Source organism: Squalius cephalus (assembly GCF_949319135.1).
Source record: "Squalius cephalus genome assembly, chromosome: 1".
NCBI classification, from domain to species: Eukaryota; Metazoa; Chordata; class Actinopteri; order Cypriniformes; family Leuciscidae; genus Squalius; species Squalius cephalus.
The window spans coordinates 54,823,136-54,841,928 of NC_137122.1; the positions used below are offsets into that span (position 1 = coordinate 54,823,136).

The following is an 18,793-nucleotide window of genomic DNA, read 5'->3' on the forward strand; positions in this document are numbered from 1 at the left end:
AAACACATTGCAATATGGTTTCTTGCAGTACATTATTAGTACCCAGGCACTAATGTAGATTGCAGCTTGCTTTACTGTATATAGGCAAAACAAGCATTTCGTTTCTTGCGGATCTAAGAGTCAGTTTAATCAACTCTAGTATGTTCAGTTTATGTTTAAGGGTTAGTTCACCCAAAAATGAAAATTCTGTCAGTAATTATGTTGTTCCAACCCCTTAAGACTTTCGTTCATCGTTGGAACACAAATTAACTTAATTTTTTAAATTAAATCTGAGACTAAGATTAAAAGCATTTGGCTAACATAAAAGACAATGTTATTTTCCAACGTTCTACATTTTTTATGTTCTTTGTACTAAAACACATTTTCGGTGAAAAGGAGGTTGAAAGAGGAAGGGAGGAGATGGCTGGATTGCAGGATTTTGTTTGAATAAGAAACAAATGTATGAAATCCAAATACCATGCATACATAAATACATAAAGTTAAAATAGTCTGCACTTTGTTGACATTCCCAAATGTATATTTAGATTTTATTAACATTTATTATAATTTTTATTTAGATTATGTTATGCTTTTTATAAAGTTCGAAGTAAAGAAAAGAAAAAGAAAAAGGAAATGTTAAATCATAGTACAGTAAAACTCACTTCCCTTGGACCACAATAAACATGGAGTCGCTTTCATTCCGCATCGATGTTTCCGGAAACCCCCGAAGGACGTTCGGCTCGTGTTCGGCTCTTCGGAAGCCACTGTATGTAAACAAGGTCAAGCGTTCGCTGCAGTCTTCATTCTCCACTTCACTCGCTAGACACTTTCTGACACTTTCTCCTGCGAAGGACCCATCTAGCGACACAGCACACCTCCTGCAGGTACAGCGATGAACGCATAGACATATGCAGCTACGCATGCTCATTTATTTTCTGCATGTCTCGTTATTTCTCGCACATATTTTGCAGCATGTTGTTTTCTCATAACGATAGCATGGCGTTGTTTACATACTCTCGCAGTGAATCTCCTGCAGATGCTGTTGTGTCGGACTGATTTGAGAATGTCATTCAAGGGCATTACCTCATCAATATACACGAAAGATCTTGTGCAGTGCAGCAAAGTCATGTGTCTCTTCCAGCATTTACTCAGCAGGTCTAGACTGCTCGTCAGCGTTACAGTGCAGTCATAACATTTCAAAGATTTTCATTATATTAAATGCTTGATGATATTCACAATCCTTTTGAAGTCCAGATATTTAACGCATGACAAAATTATTGCATGTAGGCTACAGTATAGGAGCCCTTTGATTATAAGCTGCTAATGCTCTTTTGTTTTTCTGTCTTCAGGAATGAAACTATAAATAATTATAATTGGTATTCAGTCATATTTTCACAATACATATAGGATTGCTCTGCCTCTGTATAATACTCTGCGACTGAGATATTAATTCCTGAATCTATGCTATATTTAATGGCTCATTTAGTTAACAGTTAATTAGCAACTATATTCTTCCTTGTTTTATTAATATAAGTCAGGCTGTTTGGTCTTCAACAGGAGTTGTTAGGATAATCCTCCACCAGACTGAATTACAGACTGCTTTGCGTCACGTGTGCGTTCATCCCCAGATATTTATAGTCTATTCAAATGATGGACTAGTAGCTAGCTTTTGCATATTTTTTTTCATAATGGTCTAAAATATGCTGATTATGCATTGTTTTAAATTTTAAACAACACTGGCATCATGGTGGAGAATTTTGCACACTTTTTATTTTCAGAAAATGATAAAATGTCATAAAAAGAGTTATTTTATGGAAATAATGTACTTTAAAAGAATATAATATAGTTGCATATTAAAAGCAGTTCCACTTAAGTAGGATTGAAGTACATTTCACAATCACGTCTTTGAAATACAATTAAAGTTACTGCTGAATGAACTGACAAGCATTTATGATAAACTAAAAGACACTTTAATGTCATTTCTATTGAAACTTGTATGTCATAAAAATAGATTTGCGATTACATTTATAATAATGAAATTGCAATTTAGTACATTTAAAATATTTGAACTTTAAACGTAATATCGAATAACACACTACAGTTAAAATTATAATCAAGTACTTTACATGTGCTTTAGTATGTTAGTCAACACATCAAAATAAGTGCACTTCTTTAAAGTATGACAAAAGATTATTAACATATTAACGTTAACATCATTAATTTGACATTATTACAAAGTGCGCTTTTTAAAAGTCTACTTAAGTGTGTTAAGATACAGTCATGAAAGTGTCTCTCTTTAAGTGCACTTAAGTGTTGTTAAATGTTTTTTAAACAATATACTTTTAGGATTTGAAATACACCACAAGTGCACATTGAGTACAATTAAGCACACTCCTTTTTCACAAGGGTCGTATCCAGAGGTGGGTAGTAACGAAGTACATTTACTTCGTTACATTTACTTGAGTACTTTTTTAGAAAAATTGTACTTTTAAGAGTAGATTTGAATGTGGGTACTTTTTACTTTTACTCGAGTACATTTCTAATGAAAAAAACTGTACTTTTACTTCGTTACATTGGGCGACGTTCCTCTCGTTACTTTATTTTAATGCAATATGTGTTGTTAAATGCGTAGTTTATTCCAAGCGCGCTGTATCTTTTTTTTCTGGACTTGAGCGATGCTCAATTCACAAATGAATGACTCTTTTGAGTCGATTCTGTTCAAAGACTTCATCAAACAAGTTGGTAGATCTGTCTAAATCGGTTCGCGAATCAGTTTGAATGATCTGTTCAGTTCCCTGCACGCACTGAATCATCTGAAGCGATTTCAATTCACACTGGACTCGGAGTCGTAACCGGAAGATTTAAGCACATCAAGAGCGTTAGATGAAGTGGCAGTGGACCTACAGTACAGTCAAGTGAGAGCAAATCTTCAAATGCATCATATTTTTGCCAGCGATGAAGATCTTTATTAGTTGAACATCTTCGTAAGCTGTCTGTGAATGAATGATTCCACAGGAGTCAGGACGATATATTCGATTTTATTTCACTCAGGTAATACATTTTACAACCAAACAGATTATTACGCCACGATACTAGAAAGCATGACATTACCCGTTTTTAGGACATATACATTAATTTACATTAAATAAAGCTACCATTGTTCACAGTTTATGAACACCCGCCATCCCGCGGTATTGTGTGTATTGTTGCGCAGTGGCGTGCGAACTCGACTTGAAAACGAATGCCTTTACCTGCCGTCGACAGTTAACCAGTTTAACCCTCATGCCCTATTCACATAACAGCCCTTAATTGTTCGTTCATGGACAAATGTGGGCACAGAGGTCTCAGGTGTGATACAATTTTTCATTTATTATAAATGTTATATCACTGTCTTCGATAAAATTTATTCTATCCATTTATGGTGTTTTTTTTAATTTTGGGGGTATTTTTGAATTTATTTACCTCTAAAATACCACATTTTCTTTGTAAATTATGCTTATTTTTATGTTATTTTTTTATATTTATTTAATTACATTAAAAATATCATTCCTATGGAAGCCCGTTTCCGCCACATTGAGTAAAAAAATAAAGATTCTTTAAGTCATAATAATGAGAAACTTTCTCATAATTATGACTTAACATCTCGTAATAATGAGAAACTTTCTCGTAATAATGAGAAACTTTCTCGTAATAATGACTTAACATCTCGTAATAATGAGAAACTTTCTCATAATAATGAGAAACTTTCTCGTAATAATGACTTAACATCTCGTAATAATGAGAAACTTTCTCGTAATAATGAGAAACTTTCTCGTAATAATGACTTAACATCTCGTAATAATGAGAAACTTTCTCATAATTATGACTTAACATCTCGTAATAATGAGAAACTTTCTCGTAATAATGACTTAACATCTCGTAATAATGAGAAACTTTCTCATAATAATGACTTAACATCTCGTAATAATGAGAAACTTTCTCGTAATAATGAGAAACTTTCTCATAATAATGACTTATTTTCTCGCACTTCTACGCATGCGCAAAGCAGCGGAGCAGAAGGGCGTGCCACACTAGCGACATCCGCTGGTCAAAGCCGTGTAAATGCATCACAGCAAACTTGGCACGCTCTGCAGTGAATAACATTAAAGATAAATGATCAGTATATGAGACAGGCTTCCATACTAGATAGTCTTTTATTCATTTGTAATATTCATTTGTATTTTTGTGTATGAACAAGCAGCAATACAAGGGTGATCCATGGATTTCAAATAGACGGAGGGATGACAGCACACCTTTCCAAATCTGTTTAAGAACACTTCATCTGGAAATCTGTGTAAGGGTCCGTTCATACAGAACGCGCTTTTTCATTGCTTTTCTAGGCAAACGCGCACTAGACGGACGTTGCGCTCGCTCTTCTGCAGCAATCTTGCGCATGACACGGCGTTCTAAATTGAAAAGAAGTTCAGCTTTTAAAAACACGTCTCGACCTTGCGTTTTCCCCCATTCCACTGCCCACTTATGTTTAAATGTCCCCAAAGTCATAAACATCTTAAAGGTGATTTCTGTATTGATATCTTCCAGATGAACCTGCACATCAAATATCCTAGAAGCATCTGCAAAATACGTGTTATATTAACACACATATGTGTTACACTTAAACTTGACGAATAAATGTAATATTCCAACTTTAATCTGATAGTTTTGTAAATTCATGTTTACAATTTCCATCGGTGTGCACAAGCAGGCGTCCTTCGTTACCATGGTAACCGTCCTGCTTCTGCATTCCACTTTTACACCTTATCGTGCGCATGGAAAAGTATGGAAGATAGGCCTACTGATGATGTTATTTAATGATACTACAGATTGCACTTAGTAGATCAAACTGACTTTAATGAAAACAACTGTTTTGCAGAGCGTGCCAAGTTTGCTGTGATGCATTTACACGGCTTTGACCAGCGGATGTCGCTAGTGTGGCACGCCCTTCTGCTCCGCTGCTTTGCGCATGCGTAGAAGTGCGAGAAAATAAGTCATTATTACGAGAAAGTTTCTCATTATTATGAGATGTTAAGTCATTATTACGAGAAAGTTTCTCATTATTACGAGATGTTAAGTCATTATTACGAGAAAGTTTCTCATTATTACGAGATGTTAAGTCATTATTTCGAGAAAGTTTCTCATTATTACGAGATGTTAAGTCATTATTATGAGAAAGTTTCTCATTATTACGAGATGTTAAGTCATTATTTCGAGAAAGTTTCTCATTATTACGAGATGTTAAGTCATTATTATGAGAAAGTTTCTCATTATTACGAGATGTTAAGTCATTATTATGAGAAAGTTTCTCATTATTACGAGATGTTTAAGTCATAATTACGAGAAAGTTTCTCATTATTATGAGATGTTAAGTCATTATTACGAGAAAGTTTCTCATTATTATGATAAAGTTTCTCATTATTACGAGATGTTAAGTCATTATTATGATAAAGTTTCTCATTATTATGAGATGTTAAGTCATTATTATGAGAAAGTTTCTCATTATTACGAGATGTTAAGTCATTATTATGAGAAAGTTTCTCATTATTACGAGATGTTTAAGTCATAATTACGAGAAAGTTTCTCATTATTATGAGATGTTAAGTCATTATTACGAGAAAGTTTCTCATTATTATGAGAAAGTTTCTCATTATTATGAGATGTTAAGTCATTATTATGAGAAAGTTTCTCATTATTATGAGATGTTAAGTCATTATTATGAGAAAGTTTCTCATTATTATGACTTAAAGAATCTTTTTTTTTTACTCAACGTGGCGGAAACGGGCTTCCATACATTCCACTAAGTTCTGAGAGTTAAAACCTAAAGATGAAGTGTTTTTGCTGTCATCTGGTGTCTTATATTGGTATTAAATTAAGAAAAAAAACAATAATATCAATAGCCACTAGATGGCTGTAGTACTCAATGGCTGCATATAGGCTGTGAACTCTATGTGCATATAACTCTATGAACCACTATATCAAATTAATTTAACCTCTTAAGTTTTTGACTATCACAAGTTAAAATTGTAATTTAAAAAAATATATCTGTGTTCGGTGAGACAAAGATGCCAAAATATGCTTAGATAAATATGACAGTAGCACTTTGATCTGACTCTGAAGTGTGCCTGAGTGTGTGCGTGAGGGTGATGAGCCAGGTGGATGATTCGATCATACCAAAAAACATGGGCTCATTCAATTCTTTGTTTTTGTATGTGTGAGTTTTTATTTGAAAAAAAAAAAGAAAAAAAAGAAAAAGAGCCCATCTCTGTCATAGGCTCATTGAATGCATTGTTTGTGTTTGTGTGTGTGTGTATGAGAGAGAGGGTGATGAGCCGGGTGGATGATTGGATCATACCAAAAAACATGGTCAGACATTGGCTCATTCAATTCTTTGTTTTTGTATGTGTGAGTGAGTTTTTATAAAAAAATAAATAAAAAAGCCCAGCTCTGTCATAGGCTCATTGAATGCATTGTTTGTGTTTGTTTGTGTGTGTTTGTGTGTGTGTGTGTGTGTGTGTGCGTATGAGTGAGAGTTTTTGCCATGTTGAGAATGTTGTACAGGATCAGCCCTTCATTTGTGTGTATGTTAGAAATACATTGTATTGGATTTATTGATTTTTTTTTTACAAAAAAACAACAAGAATGCTCTATATTACAGTTTTTCCCATTCATTCCTATGGGTGCCCATTTTTGTCCACGAACAGACAATTAAGGAGTTTTTTTTTTTCACCCACTTAACACTGTAGAATCGAGTCATTTTTTTTTGTGTGTGTGTTCAGGTGGCAAACTTAGGAAAAGTAGCCAAGTCTTGTACCGCTCAGATCAAGGGAAGTATTTTTAAAAAATAAATCAAAATAATTTTGCCCACATTTGTCCCCAATAGGGTTTTAGGGTTAAACATGCTTGCAGAAATATACATTTGATCATATTTTGGAGAACAGTCAGAAGAAGATCCGTCGATGTACTTTTATTTGTTTTTGTTTTTTTTTGTGTTCAGATGTTCAGTAGCAGTCATGAGCGCGAGCACATGTGAAGAGTTTTTAACTCTTCTCTGTCAATACATGCCTTTGAATGCAACACTCTACAGATTCACTTTATTTCGACATTGTCTAATAATACAAATGTAGTTGTATAAGTTACTATTATACAAACCAGAGGACAGGCAATGATTTTCGAGCTATACAGATGGCAGAAATAATGCTTATGTCTCTCTTCTGTTTTCGTTGCAAAGATAGCTGATAATAATAGTCATTTAAATAAACAAAATCTAAATAATATCATTTTATGACGACTTCAGATGCAAAAGCCTCTAATACCATCTGAAATTTTCTTCTAAAAGAGCATTTTTATCAAGCTTGTATGTTTATGTTCACACTTAAATGGCAATGAAAAGTAGCCTACCTATTAATTGTCATTAAAGTGAATTTACTGACCTTAAATATACGAGCTTGATACAAATGATTGTTTTAGAAGAAAATTTCAGATGGCACTCAGAGGCTTTTGCATCATGAAGTCTTCATATATATATATATATATATATATATATATATATATATATATATATATATATATATATATATATATATATAGGCCTATATGATCCGAAGTAACTAGTTACTCACTACTTGAGTAGTTTTTTCATTGGATACTTTTTTACTCTTACTCAAGTAACTATTAAGATTATTACTTTTACTTTTACTTTGAGTAAATATTTCTATAAGTACTTGTACTTTTACTTGAGTACAGTTTTTGGATACTCTACCCACCTCTGGTCGTATCAACACTGAACTCCTGAAGCTTTGCTTTATTTAGGTCAAGGGCAAGGTCTGACTGTTTTGGTCATAAAAGTTAGTCATATAAATCTGCTTAGTGTTTAATCATTGATCTGTTGTGAAAGTCAACAAACAGTCTGCTAGGTCAGCAATTGTCTTTTCTGTGCTATGAAGTAATTTAGTAATTTCCTGTTTTTTTTGTTTTTGTTTTTGTTTTTTTTGTTGCAGTGTTATTTGCTCTCTTGGAGGATTTCTGTGAGCACCAGCCATGATGATGCAGTGTCTTCAGTTTCTGGTCGAACCAACCAAGAACGTTGCAGAGAAGTTTAAGGTACCTTGCAAAAATATCTCGGTAGTCTGAGTTGCTTTAAAGGGACTATGTGTAGGAATTTCTCCCATCTAGTGGTGAAATTGTATTTTGCATTCAAACATATAATGCTCTCTAGCACCTCACTTTTTCAAATGCGCGTTGCATCTACGGTAGCCCTTATGTACCAAAAAGCTATGACAGGATGTCTTCTAATAGCACTTCTGAGTTTTTCTTTGGGTGAACAGGTTTGTTATTTAAAACAAACTGAAACTTGAAACAACGAAAAAAATTACTGACTGTGAAAAACTTTAACTATGAAATCTGATTTTAAAATCTGGTTTTAACAGAAAAGAATTGTATTTGAAAATTACTTTGATAATTCATTCTCTCTCTTCCAGCACGTGCGCGCCTTTCTCTCTCTCTCTTGCTCTGCATCTCGCGCACGCACCTCTCTGTGTCTCTCTCTCTCTTGCTCTGCGTCTCGCGCGCACCTCTCTCTCTCTCTCTCTCTCTCTCTCTCTCTCTCTCTCTGCGTCTCGCGCGCGCACCTCTCTCTCTCTCTCTCTCTCTGTGTCTCGCGCACGCACCTCTCTCTCTTTCTCTCTCTCTCTCGCTTGCTCGCTCTGCGTCTCGCATGGCAGAGAGGAGCAGCGTTTTAATTCAGTTAAACACAGATATTATGTTGCTTCTCTAATTTTACATGCAAGTATAGGCGAAATCATTTGTCTTAATGGGTCGCGTTTCAGTCACTATTTCATATTAATTCCGTTGTTCTTTCTCCCTTTCCCCCCGTGATTTTGTCTATATCGCGAATATAAGACGACCCCCCATTTTTCAGCCTATTTTTAGGACAAAACCCTCGTCTAATATTCGGGTATATACGGTAATAAAGTACACAACCAAGCAATGAAAAAAAAGCTTGTAATTAAGACCGTAACATTGACTTACCTGTCGAGAAGAAAGCAGGAAACTTCAGCGTCTCTTTTGAAAGCTTTCTCCTGCATTAGCTATCCCCACATTAACCCTTGTTTTTGTAATCTCCGGTCACGTTTCCTTTTACGGTCTATTTTGGACTTTTTCGAGACGAGGACTTCTTATCCTGTGACTCAGCATATGTATGAATGAACGATGTATAAATAACCGTGCAGTGCAGCCTTTTAAACTTGCCGCGGCAGTGACAAGCGCCTCTCACTGCTCTGCTCCTCCGCTTCTGCTGGCTTCAGTCACGTGACGCTGGCTCTGAACGAAAACGCGTTGTGGAAACGCGTTGGCCTAGTACTTTTTGTCCCTCTCTGCTATTATAGTTTTTCAAGATGGCGGAACTACATGGAAGCCTCCGTGGACTTACCCATCTCATGTATATAAAGATAATAAATTCTTCGTTTGCGAGGATTAGTCTGATCATTGGCATAGGTATTTGTACACCATTGAGGGCATATTTATGAATAAAAATATTGATTTTAGATAATAAAATACCTAAAAAGCTACACATAGTCCCTTTAAAAGCTTTGACATTAGTTGGCATAACAAACTTAAAGTTTGTCCTTCTTTTGTCTATCCTGAAGTCCAAAAGTGAGATAAAAGGCCCGTTTAGCTGGTCATTGTAACTGATTTCAATAGCGGTGAGTCTTTTGCTGCTCATGAGACTTAAGACAGAGGAAGTAGATCACGCATGAGCGGCATTTTAATCACTGTCCTTGATTGTTTGCCGTAGCCTTCATGAACAACATTAACTGTCTGAAATGACAACATGGCTGTGTCCGAAACCGCATACTTCCCTACTATATAGTAGGAGAAAACAGTATGTGATAAGAGTAGTATGTCCGAATCCTCAGTATTCATAAAAGAGTAGGCGAGAAATCCCCAGAAAATGCACAGATTGATTAAACTGACAGTGCCTGTGGACAGTCCGTCACTGAGACTGGAAATGAAATAGCTTTAATAATGTTTTGTGTGTGTGTGTGTGTGTGTGTGTGTGTACAGGAGTTTCGTAAGAAGGCGAAGAATGAAAAGAGAGAACCGCTGGACGAGAGCCAGCAGTTCATTGTGGACCTCGCCAAGGATCTGGGACGGGTCTGTCAGGTACAGCCATTGATACATGATCAGTAAAAGGTTGGGCAAAATCAGAACTTAAAGGGGTTGTGACATGAGAAATCAAATTTACCTTGATCTTTTGACATAATAAAGAATTTATTTAATCAAGCTCTAAAAACAGCTCGTTTTGATATTACGGGATCTGTGATGTCACACAGGCAAATACATTTGCATATGACCGCCTCCAGAGCAAGACATCAATGTTCGTCGCACCATAGGTGATCCCCACAAGTGAATAGAGCCCATTATAGAATAGAATAGAATATAATAGAATAGAATAGATTTATTGTGAAGTTTTGTGCTTCTCCTCAGTGGTACATTCACATAAAAACATGTATACAGACAAATATAGACAAGAAGAACATAAAAAAAAGTATAAATAGTAAAATATAGTCAATAAGAAAAATGTATTAAATAAAACATTATTATTGCAAAAGCCCGTAGCTTATAATGTACTGTCCTCGTTTTTAAGTAGAATTCAGATATTTGATGGCATGTGGGTAAAACTGTTCAGGAGTCTGGAGGTGCGTGTCCTTAAGAGACCGACAGCCCTCTCCGGATGGCAGAAGAGTGAAGAGATGATTGCAAGGATGAGAGGAATCCTTTATTATATTTCTGGCACGCCGTAGGCATCTGGTGCTGTAAATATCCTCGAAGGCAGCTTGAGCTGATGATTCTCTGACTCTCTACAGAGCTTTTCTCTCTGCCACAGTGCAGACAGGCAATGCACGTGTGCGCCGCCATCTTAGATGATATTATGATCACTGACGCTGTCTACACTGATAGACAGTGCACAGATTACAGATGTGTTTATCTTACGACATTCTCCACATGCCTGAGTCTGAAAGAACGTCCAACAGCTGGGTTTTGTCTCAGTACAATGGCGTCCTGGATCGCTTTGGAGGAATATATGTTTGTTCGGAGCATCTTGTTTTATAAACGAGGCACAGTGTAATGGAGAGTTCGCAAAGAAACTTTTGTTGACAGATGAAGCGGTCAGATGTATTTAATCTGACAGCTGCATCACAAAAGTAGTAATGAGTAAATGATGACAAGTAAATGATTTCATAATGATTTGTCTGTAGATTACATTTTATATTGATAATGTTTTCAAAACAATACTCGCGTTCAATAGCGAGTGGCTGTTGACACTGTTTCCTATGCAAAGATGATAGCCAATCATAACAGTGGCCGTTTACTGAATGAGGGTTGAAAATAATTGTTTTTCCTCACAAGTAATTTTTTGTGCGCAATATAATTTATTAATATTATAAGTGAACCTCAAGGAACATATTCAAATAATAAAAAAAAAAAATCCATGTCATGATCCTTTTAATTGGCTTCCATTTTGAAGTAGAATTTAAATGACAGGAAGACAAATTCAATGACATATTCACACCAAAAAAAAAATATATACACAGTATATATATATATATATATATATATATATGGCCGGGTCGTTTCACATTTTTCAGTGTGATGTTGGTCATGCAGAGATGAGCTCATGTGTGTCACGTGTGTGTGTGTTGTGTGTGTCTTCTCTCCTGCTGGTCACAGAGGTCTGAGGTTTTGGAGCACGTCTCAAATAGTGAGGATGTTTGGCCGACTCTATCCTGCAGGGCCTTCATTCTGGAGTGGGCATCTCTGCTAGAGAGCAAGGTGAGATACACATTTATACCTTTACTGACTTTTTTCTGCACTCACTGAAACCAAATGCTGCAAATCACTAGGTTTTGTCACCAAATATTGTTATTACAGAAAAGACCAATGCAGACGGACGGCTGGCCAGAGAGCAGCGACTGGAAGGATCAGGACATGGAGAACGCCAAGAGACTCATCCTCACCTGGACCAAAGACCTGAGGGCCCAACCTGAGGTACTCACACATCACACTGGAAAAATACCTTCTCCATGGCTTTCTGTGTAACCCTAGAACGCCTACTGTATGGTATTTGATATGCAAGTTTCTAAGGCCCCTAAAGTAAATGATCAACATGATCAAAACTTTGCTGAAAAACACACAATCTACCACATGCCTTCTGTCATCTGATTGATAGTTTATAGTTTTTTAGCATGTAAAAGCCTTTTTTAGTGTAATTGTAAAAATGCCAACCTTTAGTTCACATGTTTTTCTGCTGTGAAATCTTTACTGATTTTTATAAAGTAAACGCCAGAATAACTTTTATATTGTTGGTAATATTTCAAGATGAACACTTTCTGGATTGAAGCAATTTAGGATTATGTGATTATCCATACAAATGTTTTTTTTAGAAAATTACATATTTACATTATACAAACTATCAGAATTGTATCTTGCCTTTTGGCAATAAAAATATCAGCATCTGCACCAAATTGCATATATTTGCTCAGTTTTGGCCTCTGAAATTGGAAAACTCTGAAAAACTTACCCGAATAAGTTGGCAAAACTCAAAAAAATTGAGGTAATCAGTTACATCAAAAACATTTATCAAGCAGAACTTCAGCTAATTCATACACATTACATACAGAACACATACTTAAAATTGTCATGTAATCTCAATATTTTTAGTAGTGGAAACTTGGAAACATTCAAAAAATGCTACCTTTCTAATTGGTAACACCTTACTTTGATAGCAGTAGCATAGAATGAGTACAGCAATATAAAACATTTAACATATATCTTTTCGCAAACTAAGCTCATGCTGAACAAGAAACTTCAACAGAAACTCTTCTAAACTAGCATAACAAAACATTAAACACTACTAAATCTCCCACTTAACATTACTTTTGCACACAAAAAAAACAACAACAAAAAAAACCCACTATATAACACTTTTAGCATTTACTTTCCCTTTTGAGTGTCATGGCAAAGCATGCTGGGAAATAGAAATTCCAGCTCAGTTTCAGTTAAATTTAAATTTGTCTAAATTGAAAAGTTCAAGTTCAAAACACAAAACAGTGAGTTTTAGTTAGGGTTTACACTGTATACCAGGGGTGCCCAACCCTGCTCCTGCCGATCGACTGTCCTGCACAGATTATCTCCAACCCTAATCAAACACACCTGAAGCAACCAATTAACGTCTTCAGATCGCTTGAAAATTAAAGGCAGGTGTGTTTGATTAGGGTTGGAAATGAACTGTGCAGAACAGTCGATCGGCAGGAGCAGGGTTGGGCACCTCTGCTGTATACAGTATGTGCCATAAAAGCCTGATATAAAACACATATGGAAACTTTCATGTTTTTTAAAGGTTCAATAAACTGTTCCATTTCACAAAAATGGACATATTGCATCTGTGTCAAGCTTTACAGGGTTAATGGAAGAAGCTGAACAAATGTCAAAACCCGTAGAGCCGAGCTTCCTTTGTGTTCAGTGGAGAAAAGTATCAGCATACAGGTTTTAAATGACATCCTCAGATCTGTATGCTATTATCTTTTGAATATTGTTTTTCGGTGGTGAATAGTTGCATGTCAGTTGCATTGAGTGGCATCTTTGCATCATTCCCCCCTCCGTGTGCAGCAAAGTGTCTGGCCTGGAGAGCAGGTGGTGGCGGTTTTGGATGACTTTGAGACGCACTGGAAAAGAGGGCGGATGTCCACCCTTCAGTCGGCCGTGGAGCTGGTGTTCTGGACACTCATCAACAAAGAACTAGACAAGGTATGAAGGAAGTCACACATCACAGGAACTTCAGAGGGGAATTCAGCCAACAAATGGCTTTATAGTAACACAAAACCTTTCTGATTTATCTGTGTGTTCAGGAAAACATTCCCCAAAAGTGGCTCATGTGGAAACAGAGGAGCCAGAAAATAGGTCAGATCTTCTCTTCAGTGTCTTGAATATCGTGAATCTAAAAACAAAAGATGTTAAAGGTGCAATAAACGACTTTAGCCATTGTCAACAAACCTGGATCTGTTCTCATCCCTCCCTCTGGTCATTTTGGCCCGAAACTCATTTTAAAAAAAATGTTAGGGGTCCAAGACCCTAGGACTTTTGTTGCACTTGAACCACGAATACACACACACACAATTTTTTTTTAATGGATTCAAGGAGTTTTGTGGTTTAGATTTTAAAAAGTAACAAATCCTTCCCTCACGGAATGAATGTAATGCTTCAGTTATCATAGAAAAACCTAAAAATGCTCAAAATTCAAACAAACAAATGCTAAAACTTTACCAAAAAAATTTCTACATGTGTATCTGAATGCATATTGAAAGAGAAATGAAACTCAAGAGAAACTCATTTGCTCCAAATAGAGCTATAAAGAGATATCATGTTATATAATTTTTTCCCACAAGAGGTCGGCAAAGACACCCAATGAAAGATATTTTGAGCTGAATTAAAAGGTTTATGCATGAAATTGAGAGTTATTTTGAATTTAAGTTAAAAGGAATGTACTTAAATTATTATTTATTTATTATTTATTGATAGCATCTAGTAATTTAAAGGTAAATAAAATAACAAAATAAAAAATCTACACAAAAAAAGCAAATAGATTAAAAATAGAACAAATATTATTAAAATGAAATAAAATTAGCTTTCTGGACAAATAAATAAATAAATAAATAAAGTATAATTTTAGGGCTTCTGGTCATTTTGACCTGCGAGGGAAGGATTTGTTACAAAGTGCGAGGGAAGGATGAAGGTTAAAGGCAGAGAGCGTTTCTGATTGGCTAAAATGTGCTGCTCCCCTGACATGTGATGCACATGTAAACACAATATTTTCATTGGATTCAAGAGTTCAGCATCCATATAACACTTGCAGTGTATTTATTTAGATGAAAATATATTCATGTGGTATATGTTATGCATTATATTAACAAATCCTTTATTTTTAATATTTTTCGCTCAAATCTCTTTTTTTGTTGTTGTTTTTCACTCACTAGGTGCCACCCCATATATTCCTCACATAGGTGAGTCACATGTTAGTGCTTCTGAATATATTCCAGACAGCAGTTTGCAATTATAGTGTGGATTTATTATTAAGATTCAGTGTGAACTTGAGCTGATTGTTGCTTTTGTTGTATTTAGTGTGGGACTGGATCTGTGATGCAGGAGGTAAGACATGTGCTCTGATGACTACAAAGACGGCTGCCCTTCTAAAGCATCATCCTTACTGTAACAGAACCACAAAATTGGGCAGAATCACACAAATAGTGTTTCTCACATGAGATTCAGCTCACATTTGACAAGATTTCGCCTTCAATAGATACAACACTAACGTTCAAAAGTTTGGGGTCGTTAATATTTTTTTATGTTTTAGACAAAAGAAGTATACTATGTTAACCAAAGCTGCATTTATTTGATTAAAAAATTCAGTAATATTATTTAAATATAGTTTAAAATGTCATTTATTCCTGTGATGGCAAAGCTCATTTTTTAAGTAGCTAACAGAAAACTTTCTAAAATCATTTTGCAAATGTTACCATTAAGTTATGAAAACATTGTTTCTGAATGCTCAAAACTTCCAGTTTATTAAATGTTGCTTTTAAATGTGTATTTAATAAAAAATACACTTCACAGACAAATACTGAGTAAAATTCAGATTTCTTGAGCTATTTACTTTTAATTATACCGAAAGATACTAAAATACGATTTAATACCAAAAATATAAAAATACCATCTTGTCACAAATCATTATGGGATTACAAGTATAGCATCACATACAAATATACATATTGGTATACTGATTATTTTATAAACAGAGTCTGAAAAGTATTCTAGAATTGTAATTTTGTATAAAGGCCCTCACACACCAGGCCGACCGTCGACTAGTATCAGCGGCCCAGTTTTTGTGGCGTGTTCCACACCGTCGGCACTAGTCGTTTTAGTCCTAGTGACACTAGTGACAGTCACCTTTAGTCCTTTTAGTGTGTTCAAGCGCAGCTTTTCTGCCGAGACGCAACTGACATGTCAGCTTTCGTCACCTCTAGTTATTTGACATTGGCTTGGTGTGTCCCGGGCTTAAAAATGGTATCCTTTAAACCATACTTTGTATCGAAAGCAAGGCTTTGATGACTTAAAATGCGGCCTACATTTGCTGCTCTTTAGCCATTTTGAACGATTCATAGTTTATAATTTGATTCATTTGTCTTGACCCTCCATTCATTCCTTCATAGTGGAGGTGACCCTTGACCTGGACACGGCCAATCCCGACCTGCTGATCTCCGAGGATGAGAGGCGCATGCGCTGTGGTTTCAAGCGCAAAGACGTGCCCAACTATCACCAGCGCTTCGACGGTTGGTGGTGCGCGGTCGGATCCGAAGGCTTCGCCTCTGGCCGCCATTACTGGGAGGTGGATGTTGGAGAAATGGACTGGCGAATCGGCGTGGCGAAAGAGTCAGCTTTGCGTAAGGGCTTCAAGTCCCTGAACACCAACACGGGATACCTGAGCCTTCGGCTGGAGCGCGGCACGGAGCTGAAGGCCCTCACCGTTCCCTTCACCGGCCTGCCGGCCTCCTTAATTCCTCGAAAGGTCGGCGTCTACCTTGACTTCGGCCAGGGCCAGCTGTCCTTCTATGACGTGGAGAACCGCTCCCACATCTACACCTACAACGAGACATTTGACGAGAAGCTCTTCCCGCTCTTCGGAACGGTGGAGATCGTGAAGGACCTGGTGATCAGATCTCCGGGGAACAGGAGCCACTGCCTGTGTCCCGGGATGTGCCTGTGGGGTTGAGGTCCCATCGACTCCAACCAGAGCCCAGTGCTTAATCTCTAGAGCAGTGGTTCTCAACCGGTCGCAGCCTGAGAAAGTTACGCTTTGTTCAGAGAGATAGCAGGAGAAACGTGCAAAGAAAAGGGCAACAAATACATTTTTATGAAGTATACTTTGGGCTTCCCACTCCTAGCGAAAGAAAGTTCACTTCATTAGTCGCTATTGGTAAATAACTAGAAAATAAGGTAAAAACTATTTGCACTACAAACCATGAGTTTAGTTTTAGGATAATACATTTAAAAAGTACAATATTAAAGAGATAATCCACTTAAACACTTTAAACAACATGAGGTTGAGTATATGATGACAGAATTTTCATTTTAAAGTGGAGTATCCCTTTAAGCAGTTTTTGAACAGCTAAAATAACTGGAAGCGGACGAGACCGGACTCCTCGCACATTCAAGCCTCTTACGTTGAAAAAAAGAGGGACTGTCAACTTTTAAAGGGGCTATATGTACGAATTTTCATGTATTATTAGCTTTTTTATTGCCTATGTCTGACCAGCGTGTAACGAAAATGAAAAAACAAGATCTTCTGCGACTTCCTAGCCTGTATTAACTGAATTTATGCGAAGGACTCTGGTCACTTTTCCCATTAAAATCCGAAAGATGTGACGTTTATGCGTGCTCCCGAAAGCCTCTCTTCCGTTCAATGACACATGATGCTTATGTTCAGGATAATGCCGAAAGAGCCATTCTGTACTGTAATGTTAATGTGTCATGCAAAGAAAAGGGATTCTAATTCAAACTATAGTCTCACAAAGCCTAATAATCGAACTATCATAACAGTGTGATTTTAATGACCTCCTCTGTCGACATGATGCCGGTGAATCGCAGAGCTGGTGCAAACATCCACATCTCTATGATCAGATGCTTTCTGAACTGCTGTTTTCTCACTGCTATCATTTTTTGTTGTGTTTATTGTGTTATTAAGAGAAAAGCGTGCAGCACATATTTACAGATTCATCTAACTGTCGCTCTCAGCCGCGTGGACGGCGTTGGGATGTTCGCTAACAATATATCACTGCAAATGTATTTCCAACTTCTTTTTACTTCTAAGCGAAGAACGGGGAAAAAAACGTTCTTGAATCACATTCAGTCTCTTGTACGTAAGTTACGTGTTCACGAGTGCAAGCACAAACAATACGTTTCTGGTTGCAGTTCACTTAACGGCCACCGGTGTCGCTAAAAACAAGGGTTTCTACATAAAGCCCCTTTAAAAAGGGAAGACAGCACTAGTGGTATTTTGGCACAAATGCGTTCGTCACTTGGTCGACAGACATCCCCTCATTCTCGGAAACCATGAACAAAATAAAGCAACGTAAAATAAAATGTGACCCGGACTACATTAAACCCTGGTTCACTTTTAATGGTTTGTGACAACCACAATGTGGCTGGTGAGAAACAATTGAAATTCAAAGACAATTAGAAACCCCTCAAGCTTTGAAGAGAATTGTCTTCTTCAGCCAATATATGTTAATCGTTTTGTGTATTGTTGAGCATATGCAGTTCATAGCAAGATGAGTGTTTGATGCTAAGGTCTATTTTTTGACAGTAAACACACACTGTGTTGGGTCGTCTGATGTAAAAAAAGTGTATAGTCCTGAAGCAAAACCAGTTGAGAACCAGTATTCTAGACCTCATTAGCATTAGATAAACCACTGGGCCATATTAGATGGTCAGTCCTTATGACTGACAGCGATCCAGACCAGTAATTTCATCAAGGTAGTACGATGTCTTTCAGCTGCTGCTTCTGTGGTACTTTTGAACCTGCGTCTATCTGAACCTTATTATAATAGTGTTCACCTGCCCTGTCTGCACTTTCACATTCATCTGACTAACTCAAATCATGAAAAATGCACTTTATGTGAATAATAAAAAGAAATAACTTCAACCCTGTGTGTTCACTCTTATT

The 18,793-nt window shown here is 36.6% G+C and overlaps 1 protein-coding gene across 2 annotated transcripts; it reads left to right on the forward strand.

Annotated features, from left to right (window-relative positions):
* The first annotated feature begins 653 nt into the window (after positions 1-653).
* On the forward strand, positions 654-18,772 carry LOC307155654 (butyrophilin subfamily 1 member A1). 2 transcript variants are annotated; one of them, XM_079866469.1, is made up of 10 exons: positions 654-863; positions 8,013-8,115; positions 10,078-10,176; positions 11,746-11,847; positions 11,947-12,063; positions 13,684-13,821; positions 13,923-13,974; positions 15,048-15,074; positions 15,193-15,219; positions 16,281-18,772. In XM_079866469.1, the coding sequence occupies exons 2-10, from the start codon at positions 8,053-8,055 to the stop codon at positions 16,838-16,840; spliced, it is 1,185 nt and encodes a 394-aa protein (XP_079722595.1). In that variant the 5' UTR covers positions 654-863; positions 8,013-8,052; the 3' UTR covers positions 16,841-18,772. The 2 variants fall into 2 exon arrangements, with proteins under 2 accessions (XP_079722595.1, XP_079722594.1); XM_079866468.1 differs by having other exon boundaries at positions 706-863; positions 11,944-12,063.
* Positions 18,773-18,793: the final 21 nt, after the last annotated feature.

Coding starts and splice junctions, on each gene's coding strand:
- LOC307155654 (XM_079866468.1), top strand. CDS start 8,053: ATGATGATGCAGTGTCTTCAGTTTCTGGTCGAACCAACCAAGAACGTT. Junction 11,848..11,943: donor CATCTCTGCTAGAGAGCAAG/GTGAGATACACA, acceptor ATATTGTTATTA/CAGAAAAGACCAATGCAGAC. Junction 13,975..15,047: donor ACAGAGGAGCCAGAAAATAG/GTCAGATCTTCT, acceptor TTCACTCACTAG/GTGCCACCCCATATATTCCT.